The sequence below is a fragment of the Anabrus simplex genome, chromosome 1 (assembly GCF_040414725.1).
Source record: "Anabrus simplex isolate iqAnaSimp1 chromosome 1, ASM4041472v1, whole genome shotgun sequence".
Lineage (NCBI taxonomy): Eukaryota > Metazoa > Arthropoda > Insecta > Orthoptera > Tettigoniidae > Anabrus > Anabrus simplex.
In genome coordinates this window covers 1,721,006,313-1,721,027,227 of record NC_090265.1, presented here as the reverse complement: position 1 = coordinate 1,721,027,227, position 20,915 = coordinate 1,721,006,313, and the positions used below count along the sequence as shown (strand labels likewise).

The window sequence follows — 20,915 nt, the reverse complement described above, 5'->3', positions numbered from 1 at the left end:
GAATAATGACTCAACCTTGTGGGGAAACTGTCAATGTGCTCCCTTACGTAATTTATATCTGCCTCTTCTGTTTTGTTGGGACAGTTTCCATACTGACCCCTCTGATCCAACTAAAACAGAATAAACCATGTTCTCTTACAACCTTGTTTTATTATCTTGAAGCACAACCTAACTTGAGAACTGCACGTGAAAAGTGATTAGAATCACAGTGATTTACCTTGAAGGTGCCTGAAGTTTTCTTCTCTTGAATTATTCGAGAAAGTCGTCCATTACTCAATCCAAACATAGACAATAGGGCCTTTTTACAGATTACAACCTCTGTTGCATCTACCATAACCTTGAAAACACATGAACATTGTCTTCTACTGCTACGAGAATCGTTCACATATCTTTGTTTCACTGGGCAAATCTGTACACAGCCAGAAATGTACGCATTTTGTAAGTCATGGTCACCCAAATTCCAGAAATTGAGAAAAAGTCTTTCACGATAATCTTCTGTCACCTTTTCAAAACACTTACGCGAACAGCGGCAGTTTGAACCAATACTCTTCTTCTCTATTACAACACCTTTGTAATTAACATATTCCTCACCACTATTCCTTTTCTTTTTCTGAATTTCCCGACACCATTTTGCAGGATTACTTTTCCTTTTACGATAATTTCCGCACATTTCTTCAGCTCGCTCAGCAAATTCACTCAATGTGTTCTCCATGTTTGTTGTTTACAAGCAGTAGCCAGGGTCACCAACATTGATACAATGAACATTCTGGAGTAGGTACATATTCATATATAATCAGGGACATTGTATTCTCAGTAATGATTTTTTTAATGATAAGTTACATTAAAATTCTTACGTAATGTTCATAATGTTAGCTGCTCTCGGCAAATTCATCGTTTCAATCATTGGTTCACCACCACACTACACCACAATGTTAGTGCTAAGCCTGCAATGTTGCGTACACTTATTTAATTTCTGCTCTATAGGGGTTAGCCCATTTTTGCATTCTGACAAAGGCCCTCAGGTTAAACACTCAAATTTTCACCTACTGTATTCCTCTAAATGATCCCTCCTTATATTAATGTATGTAGGAATAGTTACTATTCATGTTGCTCAATAGAGAGCAGCACCTAACTCACTTTTTTTCATTTTGAGGGTTAGACCGTTTTTGCGAGCATGTCTTCAATTTAACCTAATTTTTACTTATAGAGTGTATTTTTATCATGGGCATGATGCCTTTGTGAGAATATTCCATTTTGAACAAGAAACTAAAGTTTTATGTAATTCTTGATAGTAGTTTTGGAGAATGACAAATTTTTACAAAATTATGCACACGCAGGCTAAATACACAATAACCTTTGGTATTAGGCGGATTATCTGTGTCACCCGTAACTTCCTCCCAATCACTGTTCAAACTGTCAACAGAATCTGTGAAAACATCTGTCAGTTCGCATTCACTATCAGAGCATCTTAGAATTATTCCTACCTGTGTTGGAGATACATTAGTCACACAGCATTGCCTAGGCAAGAGACTTTCAGAAATATCACTGTTATCAGAAGATTCGAAGTCGTTGCTGTCATCGGGTGATAAATCACTCTCTAAAGAATTACTAAATGTTAAAACGTTCCGTATTTCATCCTCTTTCATATACTTAGCCATCTTTACACTACTGGAGATAAATAAACAAATGTATAAACAAGCAAGATAACAAGCGACACACAAAGCGGCAGAGTGCAGGGCTATCATGCGCGAAACTTGCAATGTGTCGAAAGAAAGCTTTTATAGAACTTTACTGATATCGATAATTCTAGAGAGTAATAACTTCAATCTTTCCGTTGGTATTACTTATGCCGCCGTCGTGCAGCAGGGAATGAAGATATAGGCGAAAGAAAAACATGTCGGATAGATCGGCGCCTGGTATTTTTAACAGCAGCTCGCATGGTCGATAGATCGGCCACCTGGCACTATAAGAGTTGAAGTTGAAAATTTGCTCTACATACGATCTCCCTTTCTGAAATCCTGCCTGATATTCACCAATTAAGCGCTCAGTTTGTTCTTCCAATCTGTGATTGAATATTCTGATTTTTTATATTTTAAATTTAACTGTAATTATCAAGGTTGCACAATATCTCATCTCATCCTTTTCTTATTGTGTGAAATATTAAAAAAATTTCTTTCAGGTTTTAAAAACTTTCATTTCTCTTATGTCATTTTCTTTCAATTTGCTTTACGTTGCACCAACACAGATAGGTCTTATAGTGACAATAGTACAGGAAAGGGCTAGAAATGGGAAGAAATCTTCCATGACCTTGCCTTGACTGAAAATGGGAAACCATGGGAAACTATCTTCAGGGCTGCTGACAGTAGGGTATGAACCCACTATCTCCCTAATGCAAGCTGCACAGCCACTCTTGTGAAGGATGTGCAACCTCTGTGCCTGTAACTTAATCTTCCATGGAAGTTCGACTGTTGTGTTCACCTTCCTTTTGTATTTGCTCTTGGAACGTGTACTGCTTGAAGATTTTTGTTTTTGGACCAGGCACATGTCAGACGTGTCACTGCATGCTCCGAATAATTAAATGTTTTTGGGATTTTAAATTAATTTTGTGTTTGTGGTGTTTCTCTGTTCCATTCATTTTATTCCTTTGGTGGTGTTAATAATTTTGTGTGGTTTGGGGTGCAGGGGTAAACTAATAAGATGTGAGTGGTGTTTTAATATCCTTGGAGGTCTGCCATTAATGTTGTAGTGTTGGTATAGGAAACTGGATACCAGAGATTCCAAACAACTCACCTGATATGCCAGTGCACATTTACCAATGGCAAACTGTGCAGTGTTGGTTCTATCCAGACAATCTACACAGTTGACACGTATGATACCAGTTTGGAGGCGACCACGACACCTTACAGGTTGTCCTAGCTGCGACTGCGGGTTCTGGCTGAAGTACGGCTCTTGACTCTGGAAGATCCCAGTTTTACAGACAGTACTGCGAGCAATTTCTGCTAGACGACCCATCACGTTTGCCTCCTTCCTGAAATAGTCATGATCCTCTGTTCAACATAGCCTGTATCATGCTAACACAGTAACAAGATAAAGTAATTGGATCTGAGCAACAGTGAACAGTCCACCAGTAGTATTAAGATTTATTAAAAAATAAATCATCCGTCCTCCAGAGAGGGAGACCATAAAGGTCCGCAATACATAACTTACAGTATGTAATTATAATAATGAAATCATATCTTTTCTGGAAAATTCATCGTAAGGAGATTACGACTTCAAGTACAAATGAAACTGTATAATTTGCAGAGAACTTCTTATGATTTGTAATAAGATTTTCTCTATGTCGTAAAAAGGAATTTTTAAATTTTGAAGGATAGTGGCTGTGTTCTTTGACAGGGTACCTCTGGATCCAAACAGGAGGCTGATAGATATGGCACACTTGGTGTATAAATTGCTTGTTTTTTCAGATTAACATCCTGAGCTTGATGCAGGTCCCTGTCGAAGCGAATAATAAGATCTAACACCATCACTTTATTCTCTTTCTTATTGTTTGCTATGATGTCCACTCTTCTGGTCGAGTGTCCAGCTCCATGGCTAAATGGTTAGCGTGCTGGCCTTTGGCCACAGGGGTCCCGGGTTCGATTCCCGGCAGGTTCGGGAATGTTAACCATAATTAGTTAATTTCGCTGAGACGGCGGCTGGGTGTATGTGTCGTCTTCATCATTTCATCCTCATCACGACGTGCAGGTCGCCTACGGGAGTCAAATCAGAAGACCTGCATCTGGTGAGCCGAACTTGTCCTCTGACACGCCCGGCACTAAAAGCCATACGCCATTTTTTTCTCGTAGTTGTCGGTAGAGATGCAGTGAACTTCTTCATGCAACTGCCATCCATGCTGCCTCAGGCCTTCAGCAAGTGATGTCCTAACTCAATGGTGACTATTCATTTCTCCGTACGTCAATTAGTAACGGGTGCCAGTTAATGTTCTCTGCAGTGCCTACCTGCTGCTGCGTGAGGGAGCATCAGCAGTTTAGCTGGCAGCACGGTGTAGTATCTGTCAACCTCGCTCATCAAGAGGCCAAGGTCAACAGGACAGTAGTACAGGGAAGGCCACGTGTGAGCTGTTCGGTGTAGAAACCGTCAGTATGTATTGCCTTAAGTGAGCATTAAGATAGATTATTGGAATAGTGCAACAGGATACAAGTGGTAATGTTTACTACTGAAGAGAGAGCTACTTTGGTGGAATTCGCTTTTCGCGAAGGCGACTGGTTTACAGAAAATGTAGAACTAAAAATCGGCGCGGTTTCCTAATTCAAAGTGTCCAAACCGGTATACCATTCGGGATTTGATAAGTAAATTTCGTGTGATCGGCTCAGTTCACTATGTACCGGGAACAGGCAGGCGTACGGTTTTAAACAGACGAACAGAGACGGTGTTTTCCAAATTCCTACATTCCTCATCGTCAGATGTTTCATTCCGGGCTTGTCTCAATGTCATACACCTGTCAGTGTCATATGTTACGTACCCATGTTATGTGAACCTCTTAGACTGATTCTGATGGTTCGGTCAGCTTCCGCTTCGAACGCTAGGGCTGTGCCATGTTCAGGGAGCCATCTAGTGGCAAATGAACGTGCCATTTCCACTTCTATTACAACGTCTAAATTTAAAAAAGTCATTATCAAAGAAGCCTTTCTTGCGGATAGTCAAGATTTTCTTCTGATGACGCAGAGCACAGTTCTCTGCAAAACGTAAAGAATTTCACCTTATTTTCTTGACATGGCATAAGTCCAAAATCCTATACAGTATCATGTCTATAAGTACGGGCCGTGAAAGCATCAATGGCAATATCTTTATACTGGTCTGTTTTCAGACCGACTTTGCTGTACGGGAGTGAAAGCTGGGTGGATTTAGGATATCTTATTTGTAAGTTAGAAGTAACAGACATGGAAGCAGCGAGAATGGTTGCTGGTACAAACAGGTGGGAACAATAGCAGGAGAGTACTCATAATAAGGAGGTAAAGGTTAACTTAGGAATGAATTCGACTGATGAAGCTGTACACACAAACTGACTTCAAAGTGTCATGGTTCATGTTGGTGGGTTACTGTAGTCACGTCCTAGTTCGTGAACCATGGGCAACGGCTGAGTGGCCTAGTAAGTGGTCCTGAGAGTCGGGATACCAGTTGCTATGGAATGGGAGTGGGCATCTCGGACATATTCTGAGTCGTGGCCCTCCTTGTGCTCAGGCGGCTAGGACTATACAATTCACCGGTGGTCCATAACCCGTTAGAGGAGAGATCCTCACTTGGACTATGTGCAAGTAGGGCAACATCCTGCTTCATGAATTTACCGAGCTCAGAACACTTTAAGCAAGCCTCGGACCTATGGGAGTAATGGAGTCCCACTCCCATTTGACAGGCGAGGGACTCCTTGGAAACAACTTGGCGAACGAAATGGAATTCGATGGGGAGCTATCAACATTAATGGGGCTTATGGAAGAAAGAAGGTAGAACTGGCTGAGTCAGCAAAGAGGATGCATCCGGATGTGCTAGGAGTAAGTGATATTCGGGTAAGGGGAGATAAGGAGGAAGAGATAGGAGATTATAAAGTGTACTTGACGGGTGTTAGAAAGGGAAGGGCAGAGTCTGGGGTAGGTCTCTTTATCAGGAATACCATTGCACGGAACACAGTTTCTGTTAGGCACGTAAATGAGCGAATGATGTGGGTAGATTTGTCAGTTGGAGGAATTAGGACTAGAATTGTGTCCGTGTATTCACCATGTGAGGGTGCAGATGAGGATGAAGTTGACAAGTTTTATGAAGCATTGAGTGACATCGTAGTCAGGGTAAACAGCAAGGATAGAATAGTGCTAATGGGCGATTTCAATGCGAGAGTTGGGAATAGAACTGAAGGATACGAAAGGGTGATTGGTAAATGTGGGGAAGATATGGAAGCTAATGGGAATGGGAAGCGTTTGCTGGACTTCTGTGCTAGTATGGGTTTAGCTGTTACGAATACATTCTTCAAGCATAAGGCTATTCACCGCTACACATGGGAGGCTAGGGGTACCAGATCCATAATAGACTATATCTTAACCGACTTTGAATTCAGGAAATCTTTTAGGAATGTACGAGTTTTTCGGGGATTTTTCGATGATACAGACCATTATCTGATCTGTAGTGAACTAAGTATCTCTAGGCCTAGGTTAGAGAAAGTGAAATCTGTCTGCAAACGAATAAGGGTAGAAAATCTCCAGGACGAGGAAATTAGACAGAAGTACATGGATATGATTAGCGAGAAGTTTCGAACAGTAGACAGTAAGCAGGTTCAGGATATAGAAAGTGAATGGGTGGCATACAGGGATGCTGTAGTAGAAACAGCAAAGGAATGCCTAGGAACAACTGTGTGTAAAGATGGGAAAAGGCGAACATCTTGGTGGAATGATGAAGTGAGAGCAGCCTGTAAACGTAAAAAGAAGGCTTATCAGAAATGGCTCCAAACAAGGGCCGAGGCAGACAGGGATTTGTATGTAGATGAAAGAAACAGAGCGAAACAAATAGTTGATGAATCCAAAAAGAAGTCATGGGAAGATTTTGGTAATAACCTGGAAAGGCTAGGTCAAGCAGCAGGGAAACCTTTCTGGACAGTAATAAAGAATCTTAGGAAGGGAGGGAAAAAGGAAATGAACAGTGTTTTGAGTAATTCAGGTGAACTCATAATAGATCCCAGGGAATCACTGGAGAGGTGGAGGGAATATTTTGAACATCTTCTCAATGTAAAAGGAAATCATCATGGTGGTGTTGCAAACAGCCAAGCTCATGAGGAGGAGGAAAATGATGTTGGTGAAATTATGCTTGAGGAAGTGGAAAGGATAGTAAATAAACTACATTGTCATAAGGCAGCAGGAATAGATGAAATTAGACCTGAAATGGTGAAGTATAGTGGGAAGGCAGGGATGAAATGGCTTCATAGAGTAGTCAAATTAGCGTGGAGTGTTGGTAAGGTACCTTCAGATTGGACAAAATCAATAATTGCACCTATCTATAAGCAAGGGAACAGGAAGGATTGCAATAACTATTGAGGTATCTCATTGATTAGTATACCAGGCAAAGTATTCACTGGCATCTTGGAAGGGAGGGTGCGATCAGTCGTTGAGAGGAAGTTGGATGAAAACCAGTGTGGTTTCAGACCACAGAGAGGCTGTCAGGATCAGATTTTCAGTATGCGCCAGGTAATTGAAAAATGCTACGAGAGGAATAGGCAGTTGTGTTTATGTTTCGTAGATCTAGAGAAAGCATATGACAGGGTACCGAGGGAAAAGATGTTCGCTATACTGGGGGACTATGGAATTAAAGGTAGATTATTAAAATCAATCAAAGGCATTTATGTTGACAATTGGGCTTCAGTGAGAATTGATGGTAGAATGAGTTCTTGGTTCAGGGTACTTACAGGAGTTAGACAAGGCTGTAATCTTTCACCTTTGCTGTTTGTAGTTTACATGGATCATATGCTGAAAGGTTTAAAATGGCAGGGAGGGATTCAGTTAGGTGGAAATGTAGTAAATAGTTTGGCCTATGCTGACAACTTGGTCTTAATGGCAGACTGTGCCGAAAGCCTGCAGTCTAACATCTTGGAACTTGAAAATAGGTGCAATGAGTATGGTATGAAAATTAGCCTCCCGAAGACTAAATTGATGTCAGTAGGTAAGAAATTCAACAGAATTGAATGTCAGATCGGTGATACAAAGCTAGAACAGGTCGATCATTTCAAGTATTTAGGTTGTGTTTTTTCCCAGGATGGTAATATAGTAAGCGAGATTGAATCAAGGTGTAGTAAAGCTAATGCAGTGAGCTCGCAGTTGCGATCAGCAGTATTCTGTAAGAAGGAAGTCAGCTCCCAGACGAAACTATCTTTACATCGGTCTGTTTTCAGACCAACTTTGCTTTACGGGAGCGAAAGCTGGGTGGACTCAGGATATCTTATTCATAAGTTAGAAGTAACAGACATGAAAGTAGCAAGAATGATTGCTGGTACAAACAGGTGGGAACAATGGCAGGAGGGCACTCGGAATGAGGAGATAAAGGCTAATTTAGGAATGAACTCGATGGATGAAGCTGTACGCATAAACCGGCTTCAGTGGTGGGGTCATGTGAGGCGAATGGAGGAGGATAGGTTACCTAGGAGAATAATGGACTCTGTTATGGAGGGTAAGAGAAGTAGAGGGAGACCAAGACGACGATGGTTAGACTCTGTTTCTAACGATTTAAAGATAAGAGGTATAGAACTAAATGAGGCCACAACACTAGTTGCAAATCGAGGATTGTGGCGACGTTTAGTAAATTCTCAGAGGCTTGCAGACTGAACGCTGAAAGGCATAACAGTCTATAATGATAATGTATGTATGTATGTCATTGCAGATCACACTCTTTCTAAAACAAATGTTAGTAAAAGCCTTTTAGTTCAGAGCAGTGGGTTATTAAACATTTTCTGGTCACATTCTAAGACAATGAATTGGAGTTACACTCAACCATTTGCAACTGCCAGGAATGACTTTGGCTGCCATTTTGGATTGAATAAAACTTTGACCAACTTGAGTGCTCGAGTCAAAACAAAAAGGTGCGAGCTGCAACATTCGCGACCTCTGCGCACTTACGCCGGTGCACTTTCTGACAGATTTTAATAAGGAATTTCACGACATTTTCCGTATCCATAACTAGGCTATCACAATAAAAATATGCACCACGCTAGTCAATTTCACACGATTATGTTCCAAATCCAGATATAGGCTATCGTATCACGCAACAAATATTCGCCAATTTACTGTACCACTCAACACAAAATATATTTCTACCTTCTGAATGGGATGCGAAATACAAGCACAAACAGGCTCACTCTGCTATTCAGCAATCTTGCTGCTAACCAGCAAGCAAAACTGAACATTCCTGAGGGTAATGGCTTGCTCCCTGAAAGTGCAACTTATCCTGTGAAGTTCAGGGAGGTTGTTTCCTGTAATCACGCAACTGTGGCGAGGGCTCTTACCCCAGTTGGAAATCGTGTTTCTTTCACAAGGAATGACAAATACAGTAAGATTTTCAGGGCTAGGAAAAATGTGATTTTACTAAACGGTAACAGTGAAAATTCATGAGGTATTTTTATATAGATTTCATATGATAAGAATCGGGACTTCAAATTTATGACGGGCTAAGCAGGCTAAGAGGAATGCACTAATGAGGTTTCACTGTATTTGCGATCAGCGAAATTAAATTATGTTTCCCTTCTGGAAACGTCTTACTAAAGAGGCAGTACTGTATTAATAACTTACCCTTTGTTCATGCGGGCCATGTCAAAACTGATGTACTGGATGTGGTGGTCTGAAGGCAGAAACTGGTTCAAGTATCTTACAGCCTGGCTAAACTCCTCACTCAGCATACTCTCATGTTTCTTCTTCTCTCGTTTCTTAACAAGATTCAGAATGATGATGGGTGAGCCATAGCGTCGCATCAGTTGGTTGAAGTGACCACCTGTACAACAAGAACTGGTGTTGGTTACAGCCTGAATACATCCAGGGGCTCCTAACTGAGTCTTTCTTGTCAGACCATGCTTAGTCTACTTTTGTTGTCCTCCGACCCGACGGAGTCACGCCAGTACAGTCAAGTCTCACTTAAACGACGTTCACTTATTCAACATTTTGTTTCATCCAACATGTTCGTAAAAATAAATTAGAAAAAAAAATTACATTAAAAACTGGCATGCAAATTAATTCTCACAAACTCATATTTTACAAGGAATTGATATTAATAATCTCATTGCTAGCTTTATCTGTCTTGGCTTACCGTTAGAGCTAGCCTCGACTAATTGCAAACAATAAAAGCAAATAATTGGCCATTTTGACTTCAGCTGAGCCCTTGAACAGTAGCATGTGTTATTCCTGTGTTCTCCTTTGGATGAGATTAACTTATGTGTATACGAAAACTGACAATGCACCAGGTTCTCTTAGAGAACACTTATCTATGACTGATTTTTATGTTGAGAAATCTAGTATCTCAAGAATTCTAATGGCTTACAGTGACTCTGGCTAATTGTCTCAAAAAAAAAAAAAAAAAAAAAAAAAGGCACCAGTGAAAACCACACCAAGAAATTATAAAACACTGCTAAGATACAGTAAAATTCATCTTCACAAGATAAGCAAGGACCTTTAGAGAGATTTAATGGCTGCTCAGGTTGACAATGATGCTTCAACAGTAACACGTAGTCTTTTTGATGCAGATTGGAAGGCAACAAATCCAGTAGAGAAGCAGTCATGAAAAAAAAAAAAATATATATATATCTATATCTATAAAATAAAGCAGTTGGCATGGGCTAAAAAGTATAAATTGTGGACTTCTGATGACTGGAAAACAGTAGTTTTCCATACTATGTCACATTTTATGAAGAGTTGTCAGATGAAGCAACTGTAAACCGGTGCAAGCTGAGCTTCTTGAATAGACCGTAAATCTTTCAAAAACCTCACCATTAAATCCATCAATAATTCATTCATGTATCTGGCCACTTTATGTATGGAGAGAGGTTCTATTTGCAACATGACGACGTACTTTGTTAAAACTGAGAGTGCGTTCTTTAGAAATTCACTGAAATAGATAGGCTAATGCTTGTTTCTTCTGACTTGTTTACCAACATGAAACAACAATTTCAATGACACCCACTGTTCTAATAGCCCGTTTACTGAATCAGTGAGAGATAACCATCTCGAGTTGACATGCTTCAAAACTGTAGCTTTTGAGCTCAGGTCCACACATTTCCTGATAAAGCTTCAATTCTTATTTTTTTTCTTTTGGAGCTTCTTTCCAGAAAGAAATATCTATTTACTAAGAATGTCTCTACGTTTGCACTTGCTTCCTATGTTTTAGTAACCTTCTGGGCAGCTAAAGTGAAGCAGGAGACAGGTACAGCCTTGTATAACCAATGAAGGATTCTGCTGTTTCATAAATACTGACACGCCCTTAAATTTGCCTACCATTGTATTTGCACTGTTGCTACCAAATGATAAACAGGTTTTTTATTTTCATTTCAGCATCTTAATCTTAATTCTTTATCCAAGACCTGAAATATTACTTCTCCAGTCTTATCACATTCCACCAAAGCAAGCAGTAGAGTACGATCTCTCTTTTTTCCCCTCACAAAAATAAGTAAATGGATGCAATTTGCAGTCAATGAAGACTGTTGACTATTTCAGATAATACTGCTGACCCAGACATGCTTCTTATTTTTGCAGCTGTCTTGGTTCTGCTACTTCCACACTTTTTAGCAATTTCTGAATAGAGAAATATGGCCTTGAATAATGGCTAGCATGGTCTACTGCAGATATGGACAGGTTATGTTCAAACAAAAAACATGTGCAATAACGTTCAGCCCGTGTAACAATATAATTGTAATTTTTTGTAGTAAAAAGAAAGTGAAAGCATTTTGCATCGCCCTTTGATGCATCTGTACTCTTCATGTGTAACATGGCATCGGCAGGCCTCACATTCTCCACGTTTAACAGAAAAATCACACTTGCACGTTTCACAAAACACGTGGTTCAGTGAAAGTTTAGATGGTGCTAGGCTTGGAAACTCTTCCATACACAGAGGTGCCAACCTTTGAAGTGGATTATCAGTAATCGCCCTCCGTCCCCGAAAATTTCAAGTCAAGTTCAAAGCATGCTCCTTCCTTCTCGATAATGACACCCCTTTTGCCCTTCCCTCTAGCAATCGAATCAAAAGTATATCATATTACACAATAACATTTGCATACAGCCTGTTAATTCTGTGATAAAACATTCCTTGTAGCTTGTTTCTCACGCAGCAGCTGCTTTTCAGTGTAATTTTTCTTGAAGCATCCTTCCCACTGTGATGACATTTTCGTCTTCTGAACCATAAGGTATTCCAGTGCAGATGTGCTTAATGTAGGCCTCACTTCTTTCTCACTCTTTCTGTCAACTGTCAGGTACACTTATCACAGCAAATACAACATTACTGAAGGATTTATAGTGGAGAAGAGCAGCACGTGTGGGGCTTGATTCACAGTGAATTTTACAACGCTTACGGGGTAGCAAAAGAAAGTCACAATCAAATAAGTATCATTGCCAACTCACAAGCATTGAAATGAGGATGATTTAGGAGGAAGGCTCAAAAGGATTGAACATTCTTCCTTTTCTTTTTTTCCATAGAAAATTATTTTTTCGTGATAATGTCAGGTTTTCCGTAATACTTTACCCTTTGACTGTAATTCCATAATCAAGAGGTGAAATCCATAATAATTACGGACAATCCGTAATAGCTGGCACCTCTGTATACACTGTTTTCCGTAATGGTGATTTGCCGTAAATCGTTTTTGTCCATGGTCACTCGGCTTTTCAATGGTTTTAATAATGTTATTTGTTTTACGTCCCACGAACTACTTTTTAAGGTATTCGGAGACGCCGAGGTGCCGGAATTTAGTCCCGCAGGAGTTCTTTTACATGCCAGTAAATCTACTGACACGGGGCTGTCACCGGACTGAGCCTGGATCGAACCTGCCAAGTTGGGGTTAGAAGGCCAGCGCCTTAATCGTCTGAGCCACTCAGCCCGGCTTTTCAATGGTTTTATGCTTAAATATCTTGTTATTTAATTTAGTACAGAAACAGACTTGCACTATGCGGCATCAGCGCATCACTTTGTAGCACTCAGTTTTATAACAAAAGCAGGCAGCTCATTATTAAATGATCAAAGGCTATAAACAAATGTTGCCATCTCATGATTTTTTTTTTTTTTTTTTTTTTTTTTACAAATAATCCTTTACTAGTGTGTCTCCTACCTGGTGAATGATATGAAACATAAGTTTTTCATATTCATGGGGAAAACGGAAAATTTAAAAGCAGCACTTTGAATTACACTCCTCATGGACGATACGGTTTCTCACAGTGGCATGCCGTTGAGATGGAATTTCTTTTAAATGTATTTCCTATTAAGACGAGAGGCAGCCAGCAGGCTCTTTCATCTTCTGCATTAAGGTATGTACGTTCAAAATGTCTTTGCTTGTACTGGATTGCCATTGCTTATTTCACCGTTTTATTTGTCCAGGATTATTTATTGTCGCAAAGTTGGTATACAACTAGTCGTATTGCATTCCTGGAGCGACTTGTCTTACCTTCAAAATTTCAGCCAGTGGAGTTGCATCTTAATGTTTGCGAAGATAGAAAATGTTGTGCAATTCTTATTTACACAAACTATGGTTCGAATGGAGGTTCATTGGCTTTCGGAATGAAAACATTTGACTCTTTCAAGTTACGGTACACAACTTTATATTTGGACATGATAAAACAAGTTAGGCCTATAGCGAAGTTTTAACCCATCAAATTAGTTAAATCTGTAATAATTAGTACCATGAATTTTATCATAATCTCCACTCCCTTGAGCATGGTCCTATTTCCACACTTATTCTTCCTACAGAGAATTCTGAGATACAATACACTATAAGAGAGGTTTTCCTTTATGTAGAGCAGGTTTTCAAAATACTCTTTCCCTTTGTTCAGTAATTCTATCGGACATAAGAGGAATTTATTTTTGACTTAGGCGGCTACTCATTACCAATTTTTCTCATTCACAAACTCAGTATTCCCCACATACTGTACTTATAAGGTACAGCTATGAGATACAAATACTTACTGCAAGTCATAAAACTCCTAGAGGATTCAGTGGTGGCGATAGTGATTATTATTCTTCGAGGGAATATTACCAGCTTCTCTTGAACCTAAGAGAGTTCTAACCCAATGGAGAAGGACCATGAAAATATGACTCCTATATCTTCTTATGAGAAGCAAAATATGTCATACTGGAATTTGTGTCTGAAAGGGAACAAATTACTGTAATCATGGTGAAGAAAAGTAGATGGATTGCTCCTGATTGAAAAATTAGCTTTAGAATGTGATTTTCTGCAATGTGTCTGTAGCAAAATAATAAATGCAATATGAAATAGCAGAACATGGCCCAAATAAGTGACTCAACTTTATTAAATCTTCTCTGCTGACAAAATCACTTTTTTTGTTTTTGTTTTTTGATGCTTGCAACACCCTATACAAAGATGTGTTTCCAAGGAGTCCCTGGAAGTGGAACTCCATCACTCCCTTGCAATGAACATTGTAGGAATGTTCGGTAAATTTTTGTGAAGCAGATTCCTGACTTAAAACATTGGTTGGTGGAAATTCATTCACTCTTAAGGTTTGGATAGTCCTAGGATGGATGTTCGAGATGTCCGCTATCCCGTGTATCACAATCACTTGGCTGGTCCCTGAAGTCGACAAACTAGGAACGTTACAAAAGGAATTCACACCATGAGAAGGTCTTTGAATGTACTGGTTACGCAGCAGCATCAACCTTTGTCTTTCATCTTCCAGAGCAAACCCTACATCTTGTATCCACTAATAAAGTAAAATGAAAGCAAAAGGAAATACCCATTCTCTTTGTTCTTAACATATGAAATGTGTACTGCAATGCTAGGAGTCTTGTATCCAGCATTCATCTAAAACTCAAAATCACAAGAGGACAGTTACCTGCTGTCTCTGCAAAAGGGTCACTCAGATCAAATCCAATAGCTGGCTTGGGCACCATCTTGCTAGTATCTTGGCTCCAATGGGCAGGAACTGACCCCCGCATCTGGACGAAGGAAGTGAATCGTCCTTGACTTAAAGAGGACACCCCAGAGTCATGGACCATCTGTTCTGTTTCAACTTCATTTGCTACATCACCCTGAAATGACAGACAACTCAGAAAATTTATTCTGGAAGCAATGAGAACAATCACAATCAGCACAGTAATTCTATCTGACCCTTCTCTCCAACATAATGTGCTGCCAGCACACACAAGTCATTGAGAGAATAGGTCATGGTCCAGTCATAGCATCAATATTGTAGCATAAATCCAGCTCAATCATGAATCACAGACCAAATGCCCACGAAGATCATAGAAGCTACATTTAAGACAGTAGACCTGTGCTAACACCTTTGTATTTATCTTATTTTTACCCAAACTGCTCTAAGAACTGGCACAAATTTCTTAGCTTTACTTACTGACGAGTTCAACTGGGACGAATGAGAAGAGAGCAGCTGTTTGCCATACCTCTTTCTGTAATTGTGTGTTTAGTCCCTGTAGCTTTGGTGGCCTTGGCAGGCTGCTATGTAACAGCAAACAATGGGAAACTATCTATCTCACTTCTCATTATGCTAGTACATTTCTTCCTCAGGACTTTAACTGTTTGTTCCTTTCCATTGTTTATATTTGACCTGTTGGGACCAATTTCTCCTTTTGTGCTTGTCATCTGCTTCTAGTCCTTTATCGTGTGTTCAAAATACATCACTGTTCATGTCAATGTTTCATATTCCTTCTCCAAACAGCCATTATTCGCCACCACTTCAAGCCCATTCTCAGCTGCTTGCTGGAATATAAGAGCATCCAATGGCACGAAACTGTCTCTATAGATCGTAAACAACTAAGCAAGAATAAAACTTTATAATTAAATAGTGGATCAACTAATTAAAAATTACTTTTATAATAACATCCTAAATTGGCTGCCTGCTGGCCATATGAATTTTCTGGAATTGTAATTCGAATTAATATGTACTCCAGTAATTTTTTGGCCACTTTGTCCCTTCATGATATACAATTATAATGAGTTTCATGGTTTATATCTTCAATAGTGTAATTAATTATCCAATTCTTCATTGTTAATAAATTTTTTGAGTTTGGTTAGGATTACAACTACGGTATTCCTCATCATAATTGCCATTCCAAATTTCTTTGCGATTCCCTTACAGATATTCATGGTCAAGAAATACTGAGCATTATTTAGGCAAGTCAATCTGGTCTTCTTATAACTTTAATTACCTACATTCTGTTTTGGTCCAACACTTACACTGCGCATTCTGCTTTCTTGGATGAAAGTCTGGGCTATATAGGAGAATTTCCTGTAGTATTCTCTGCCCAAAATATTTCAACTATACCACCAGTGTGACAAATTTGGTAGCAGAGTAATAATATTGATTTAATTGTACTTTCCTCTGACTGTTCTTAATTGTAGCTAATTTTTCAGGTAATTTTTCCCCTCGTACTTCCAATAATGCTAACACTTCTTTATTATGCATCTATCTATGCCAAATCTTCAATATAAACCGACCCCTTTCTTTTTGTCTACTCCTACCCCATATCCCTCTGCCCCAGGTTTAGAGGACTTACTTAATATTCTGGGTAATCATTCACTCAATCAAACTATAAAATAATTTGTGCTAGTCTGTCTGGAGTGTAAAGTGGCATTGTGTAAGGTAAGTTTTGAGCTTTTCCACCAACAAAAGTAACTACCGTACAGTATATTCTTTAGTTGATTTAGTAAAAAATATTTTTATTTCTTTTTATACTTTTAAGTAATAAATATTGTGTCCATTTATATAAGAAATGTATGCTGAAATTACAATAAATGTCTAAATTCATAATATTATTTGTGTGGTTTATTTATCAACCACAAAACATGAAAGTCCGAATCAAGTCCCTAAATGGATTGTGGTTGATTTTGTGACCTCAGTGTTTTAGGAATAAACAGTGTTTTACAAACTTTATATGTGTCTCAAACATACAAGTGTGACAGACCTCGGCAGCCGACACAATTCCCATCCTCACTGCTAAAATGGGGCTTCATTCATTCCATTTCTGACCTGGTCAATGACTGGAAACAGGCTGTGGATTTTCATTAATTTTCAAACATATAAACAATACAGGAGGATAAAAATGAACCTCTACATTATGCATTCTATGATATTTTTAACAAAAGACATTTTGTCCTATAAATGATTAAACATCACTCTGCTTCTACTTCTGTATGTTGATCAAATCTGTATCATTATAGACCAAGTTGGCTGTGTGGTTAAGGTCGTGCAGCTGTGAGCTTGCACTTGGGAGATAGTGGGTCCAATTCCACTGATGGCAGACCTGAAGATGGTTTTCTGTGGTTTCCCATTTTAACACCAGGCAAATGCTGAGGCTGTACCTTAATTAAGGCCACAGCCATTTCCTTCCTACTTCTAGCCCTTTCCTACCTCATTGTCGCCATAAGACCTATCTCTGTTGATGTGACTTCAAGCAATTTGTCAAGCATGAGCACACAACATACAACTGACTGTGGGAAAAGCAGGACAAAGTCAAATCAATCCCTACAGTTTTGACTGTCTGGCCCTGCAATTTGTTGATCGTCATCCCAAAGCATAGCTTCATTGGGAACAGTCTTCCTAAAAGTAACAGGGTAATCTGAAGGTACCAGTGGAATGTGAGGAATATGAATACTTCAGCCCTACTGGTGCCTGTTACTACTGTTGCCTCTATTACCCTGGTCATTAGCTTGTTGACCTGCAGTCCTGCTCCATTACATAAAGAAGGGGGCTTCATTTTCCTGAGGCACATGATAGGAGAACTAATCTTCAGTGTAAGTTTATTTGAAGGCATCCCAGGAGGGGTCAGAGAATTGAGAAACTCAAGGGGGTAGTTGATGGAAGCACTGTCTTTCACTGTACAATCAACTGACAGGCAGGTTGTTTCTTCCATCAAGAAAATGTGTAAACACTCACTGTTGATATTATCAACAGTCTTGTTACTGGGAGTGAGAACAGCTCTCTTGCAGAACCGTTCCAAAGGTTTGGCCTGAAGGTTGCCGATGTCTGGATACACACTTGAGATTAGTTCTTCCATCGAATTCACCTTGTTTCCCAGTTCCTTAGACTATTCAATCTCCCTATTGGCCTCTAGAACATCCCCATTCCCTATCTGCAGTAGTAAGTTGGCAAACCTTTATGCCTCAAGATCTCCTGATTTTAGGACTCTCGCGTTCATTTTGAGTTTGAGAGTCTCAACATATGACCTAAGGTGAGAGCTCTTCATGGATGTCTTGACTTTATCAGCGTGAGTGGCTCTTGGTATGACCGGCAGCGTTTGATGAAAGTCACCTGAGTACAGAACTGTTACTCCACCCATCACCTATGATTGCGATGCAGATTTTCAAGGGTTCTATCAAGTACTTCAAGGGCTCTTCTACGAGACATAGAGATGTTGTTCCAGACAATAAAAACACTTTTCTTAAGCACTATGGTGTCGACAGTCCCCTTTTTTATGCTGCACACAGGATGATCATTGTGTTTTAAGTTGAATGGCAAATTAAAGGCAGAGTAAGCAGTCCGGCTGCCTGTCAGCAATACCTGATGATGCAACTGCTGAAGATATTTGTCCATGAGAGAATTAGACTAACTGGAAATTTTTTGCCTGTACCACCTGGTGCTTAAAAAAATAAAGCTTAAATTAATCTGAGCTTTCAAGAAACTTTTAAACCCATGAAAACTATAAGAAATTGGAAAAAATAACCGACTAGATAAAATATTGTTTGCACTTGCGTTCTTATACTGAGCACCAATTTTGAAACCCCCACCCAGCCTGGCCCCCTCAGGTAATTCTGAGAATTTTTTTCTTGGGATCCTGAGAGCATCAACATCTCTGATACCAAGTTTTAAGTTTTTAAGGTGCCTGGACTTGCCTCATTAATTCAGGTCTATTTTCATTTTTATATTTTTATACAGATTGCTTCACATCAAGTTCCATGTCAAAAATCTGGACTTTCAGGAAACTTTCAAACCCACTAAACTATACGCCGTTGCTTTGGAAAAATATATCCGACTGGAAAAAAAAAACTTGCTTACATTTGTGGTGTTCTGCTGAACCCCAATTTTGTAACTTCCAGCCCAGCCAACACTGAGCATTTTTGGAATTTTCGATTTTTCTAGGAATCCTGATGATATCAGCTTCTCTGGTATCAAGTTTTAAGTTTCTAAGATACCTAGAAGTGCCTCATTAATTCATGTCTATTATAATTTTTATACTTTTATACAGGTACACAGATTGCTACGAACCGGCTTCCATTTACTCGTATATATACATATGCTTTCGTAACACCTAATTTCCTGTGTATATTTCAGAATCAGAATTTTTTGAACAAATATATTATAGACATAATACTGTATAGGCTTTTGGGCTTATGCCATGTCAAGAAAATAAGGTGAAATTCTTTAAGTTTCGCAGAGAAATGTGCTCTGCGTCATCAGAAGAAATCTGGACTGTCCACAAGAAAGGCTTCTCATGCACACAAGGTGTAATAGAACATCTTAATTGGAGCTTAATATTCTCGTCAGCTTCTGCTTGGAACGCTGTGCCAGCATACAGTGAGACACTTGGTGACAAACGAGCATAACACTACATTTCCAACGGTAAAGCATTCTTAAATTCAAACCCTTATTATTGTAGAAGTCTTTCTCGTGGACAATCGAGATTTCTTCTGATGACGCTGAGCACAGTTCTCTGCAAAATGTAAAGAATTTCAATTTCTTTTCTTGACACGGCGTAAGCCCAAAAGCCTATACTGTATCATGTCTATAGTATGGGCCGTGAAAGCATCAATGCAACAAATATATTGTAGCTCAACTCACATAAAGATGAAAGAGTGACTCACCTCAAAGTTTGCACCCCTCTTCAGGAATCTTGTGCCAGCGTACTTATTAGAACGTCGCGCAAGAAGAGTGACATACACAGAACGCCCATATATGCTCATGTTGGACTGACCGACAAAGCCGTGCATCACGTACAGTATCCAGTCCGGATGAAGCTGAGCTTCAATGGGTTTCAGGAGATGAGAGTTCCATACAAACCGTCTGTTAGGCTTAGTACGCACCCCGATACATTTACTGGAAACAAAAGAATTCAACTACTTAGTGATTTGATCTCTGAGAAGTATCTCAAGTAGTAAACAGGAAACAAAAAACCTTCTTAGAATGGTAAGACTGAACAGTGTGTTGGACAAACAGATTCCCACAAATATCATGGCTTATGTAAACTACTCATTCAGTAGTACCCCGTGTCTTTCCTTGAGTAATACACATTTTCACAGTAAAACTGAGAGCATGTAACAATTTAGTCATGACATTAAATATGGTTCAGCTCTGCACCTATATGATGTGGCAGGCCCGCTGCATATTCCACTGCTTTCAAGTTGGATGACCAGTCTCGTCTTCCAAGCGCAAATACCTCTGATGTTTACAGCTAAGGAACATTGATATCTTTCCTTTTCTTCTTTTTTTTTTTTTTTTCAATTGGCTTTACATCACACCAACAGAGGTAGGGTTGTCAAAAGTGATGTTTGAACCCACTATTTCCCGAATGCAAGCTCACAGCTATGTGTCGCTGACCATATGATGACTATCCTACCCTCATGTTTGCTACTGCCTGCATTGTAATCTTTTAAGTCTTAGCAGTAATATTTCCTCAGTTCACTTTTTTTTTTTGAAGCTGCTTTATGTCGCACTGACACAGATAGGTCTTATGGCAATGATGGGACAGGGAAGGGCTAGGAGTGGGAAGGAAGCGGCCGTGGCCTTAATTAAGTTACATCCCCAGCATTTGCCTGGTGTGAAAACAGGAAACCACAGAAAACCATCTTCAGGGCTGCCAACAGTGGGGTTCGAACCCCACTATCTCCCAAACACTCAATACTGGCCGCACTTAAGTGACTGCAGCTATCGAGCTCGGTCTTTTCCTCAGTTCAGTTCACTGTAGTTTTGTGTAGTGAATATCAGTGTTTTAGACAGTAAATAAGAAGTAGGCAATAATTATACAGTAATGAAGAGTGTGCCCATAATGGTAATTAAAATGAGGTTGACAATTTTTTTATTAAGGTATAGCCCCGGCATCACCAGCTGTGAAAATAGGAAACCATGGAAAATCATCTTCAGGGCTAGGGTACGAATGCACTAACTCCTGAATGTAAGCTGATAACTTTGTGGCCGAAACCACACAGCCACTTGCTCGGCAAGGTTGACAGTCAT

The 20,915-nt window shown here is 39.5% G+C and overlaps 1 protein-coding gene across 2 annotated transcripts in view; it reads right to left on the bottom strand.

Moving 5' to 3' along the window:
* The window catches only part of FIG4 (polyphosphoinositide phosphatase FIG4), a 171,862-nt gene that overhangs the window by 80,768 nt on the left and 70,179 nt on the right, over positions 1-20,915 (bottom strand). For both annotated transcript variants that reach the window (XM_068225673.1, XM_068225674.1), the window contains 4 exons: positions 19,547-19,778; positions 14,565-14,760; positions 9,318-9,516; positions 2,791-3,028 (listed from right to left, as the gene is read on the bottom strand). In XM_068225673.1, the coding sequence (XP_068081774.1) occupies positions 2,791-3,028; positions 9,318-9,516; positions 14,565-14,760; positions 19,547-19,778 (865 nt within the window). The remainder of the gene's footprint in view (positions 1-2,790; positions 3,029-9,317; positions 9,517-14,564; positions 14,761-19,546; positions 19,779-20,915) is intronic.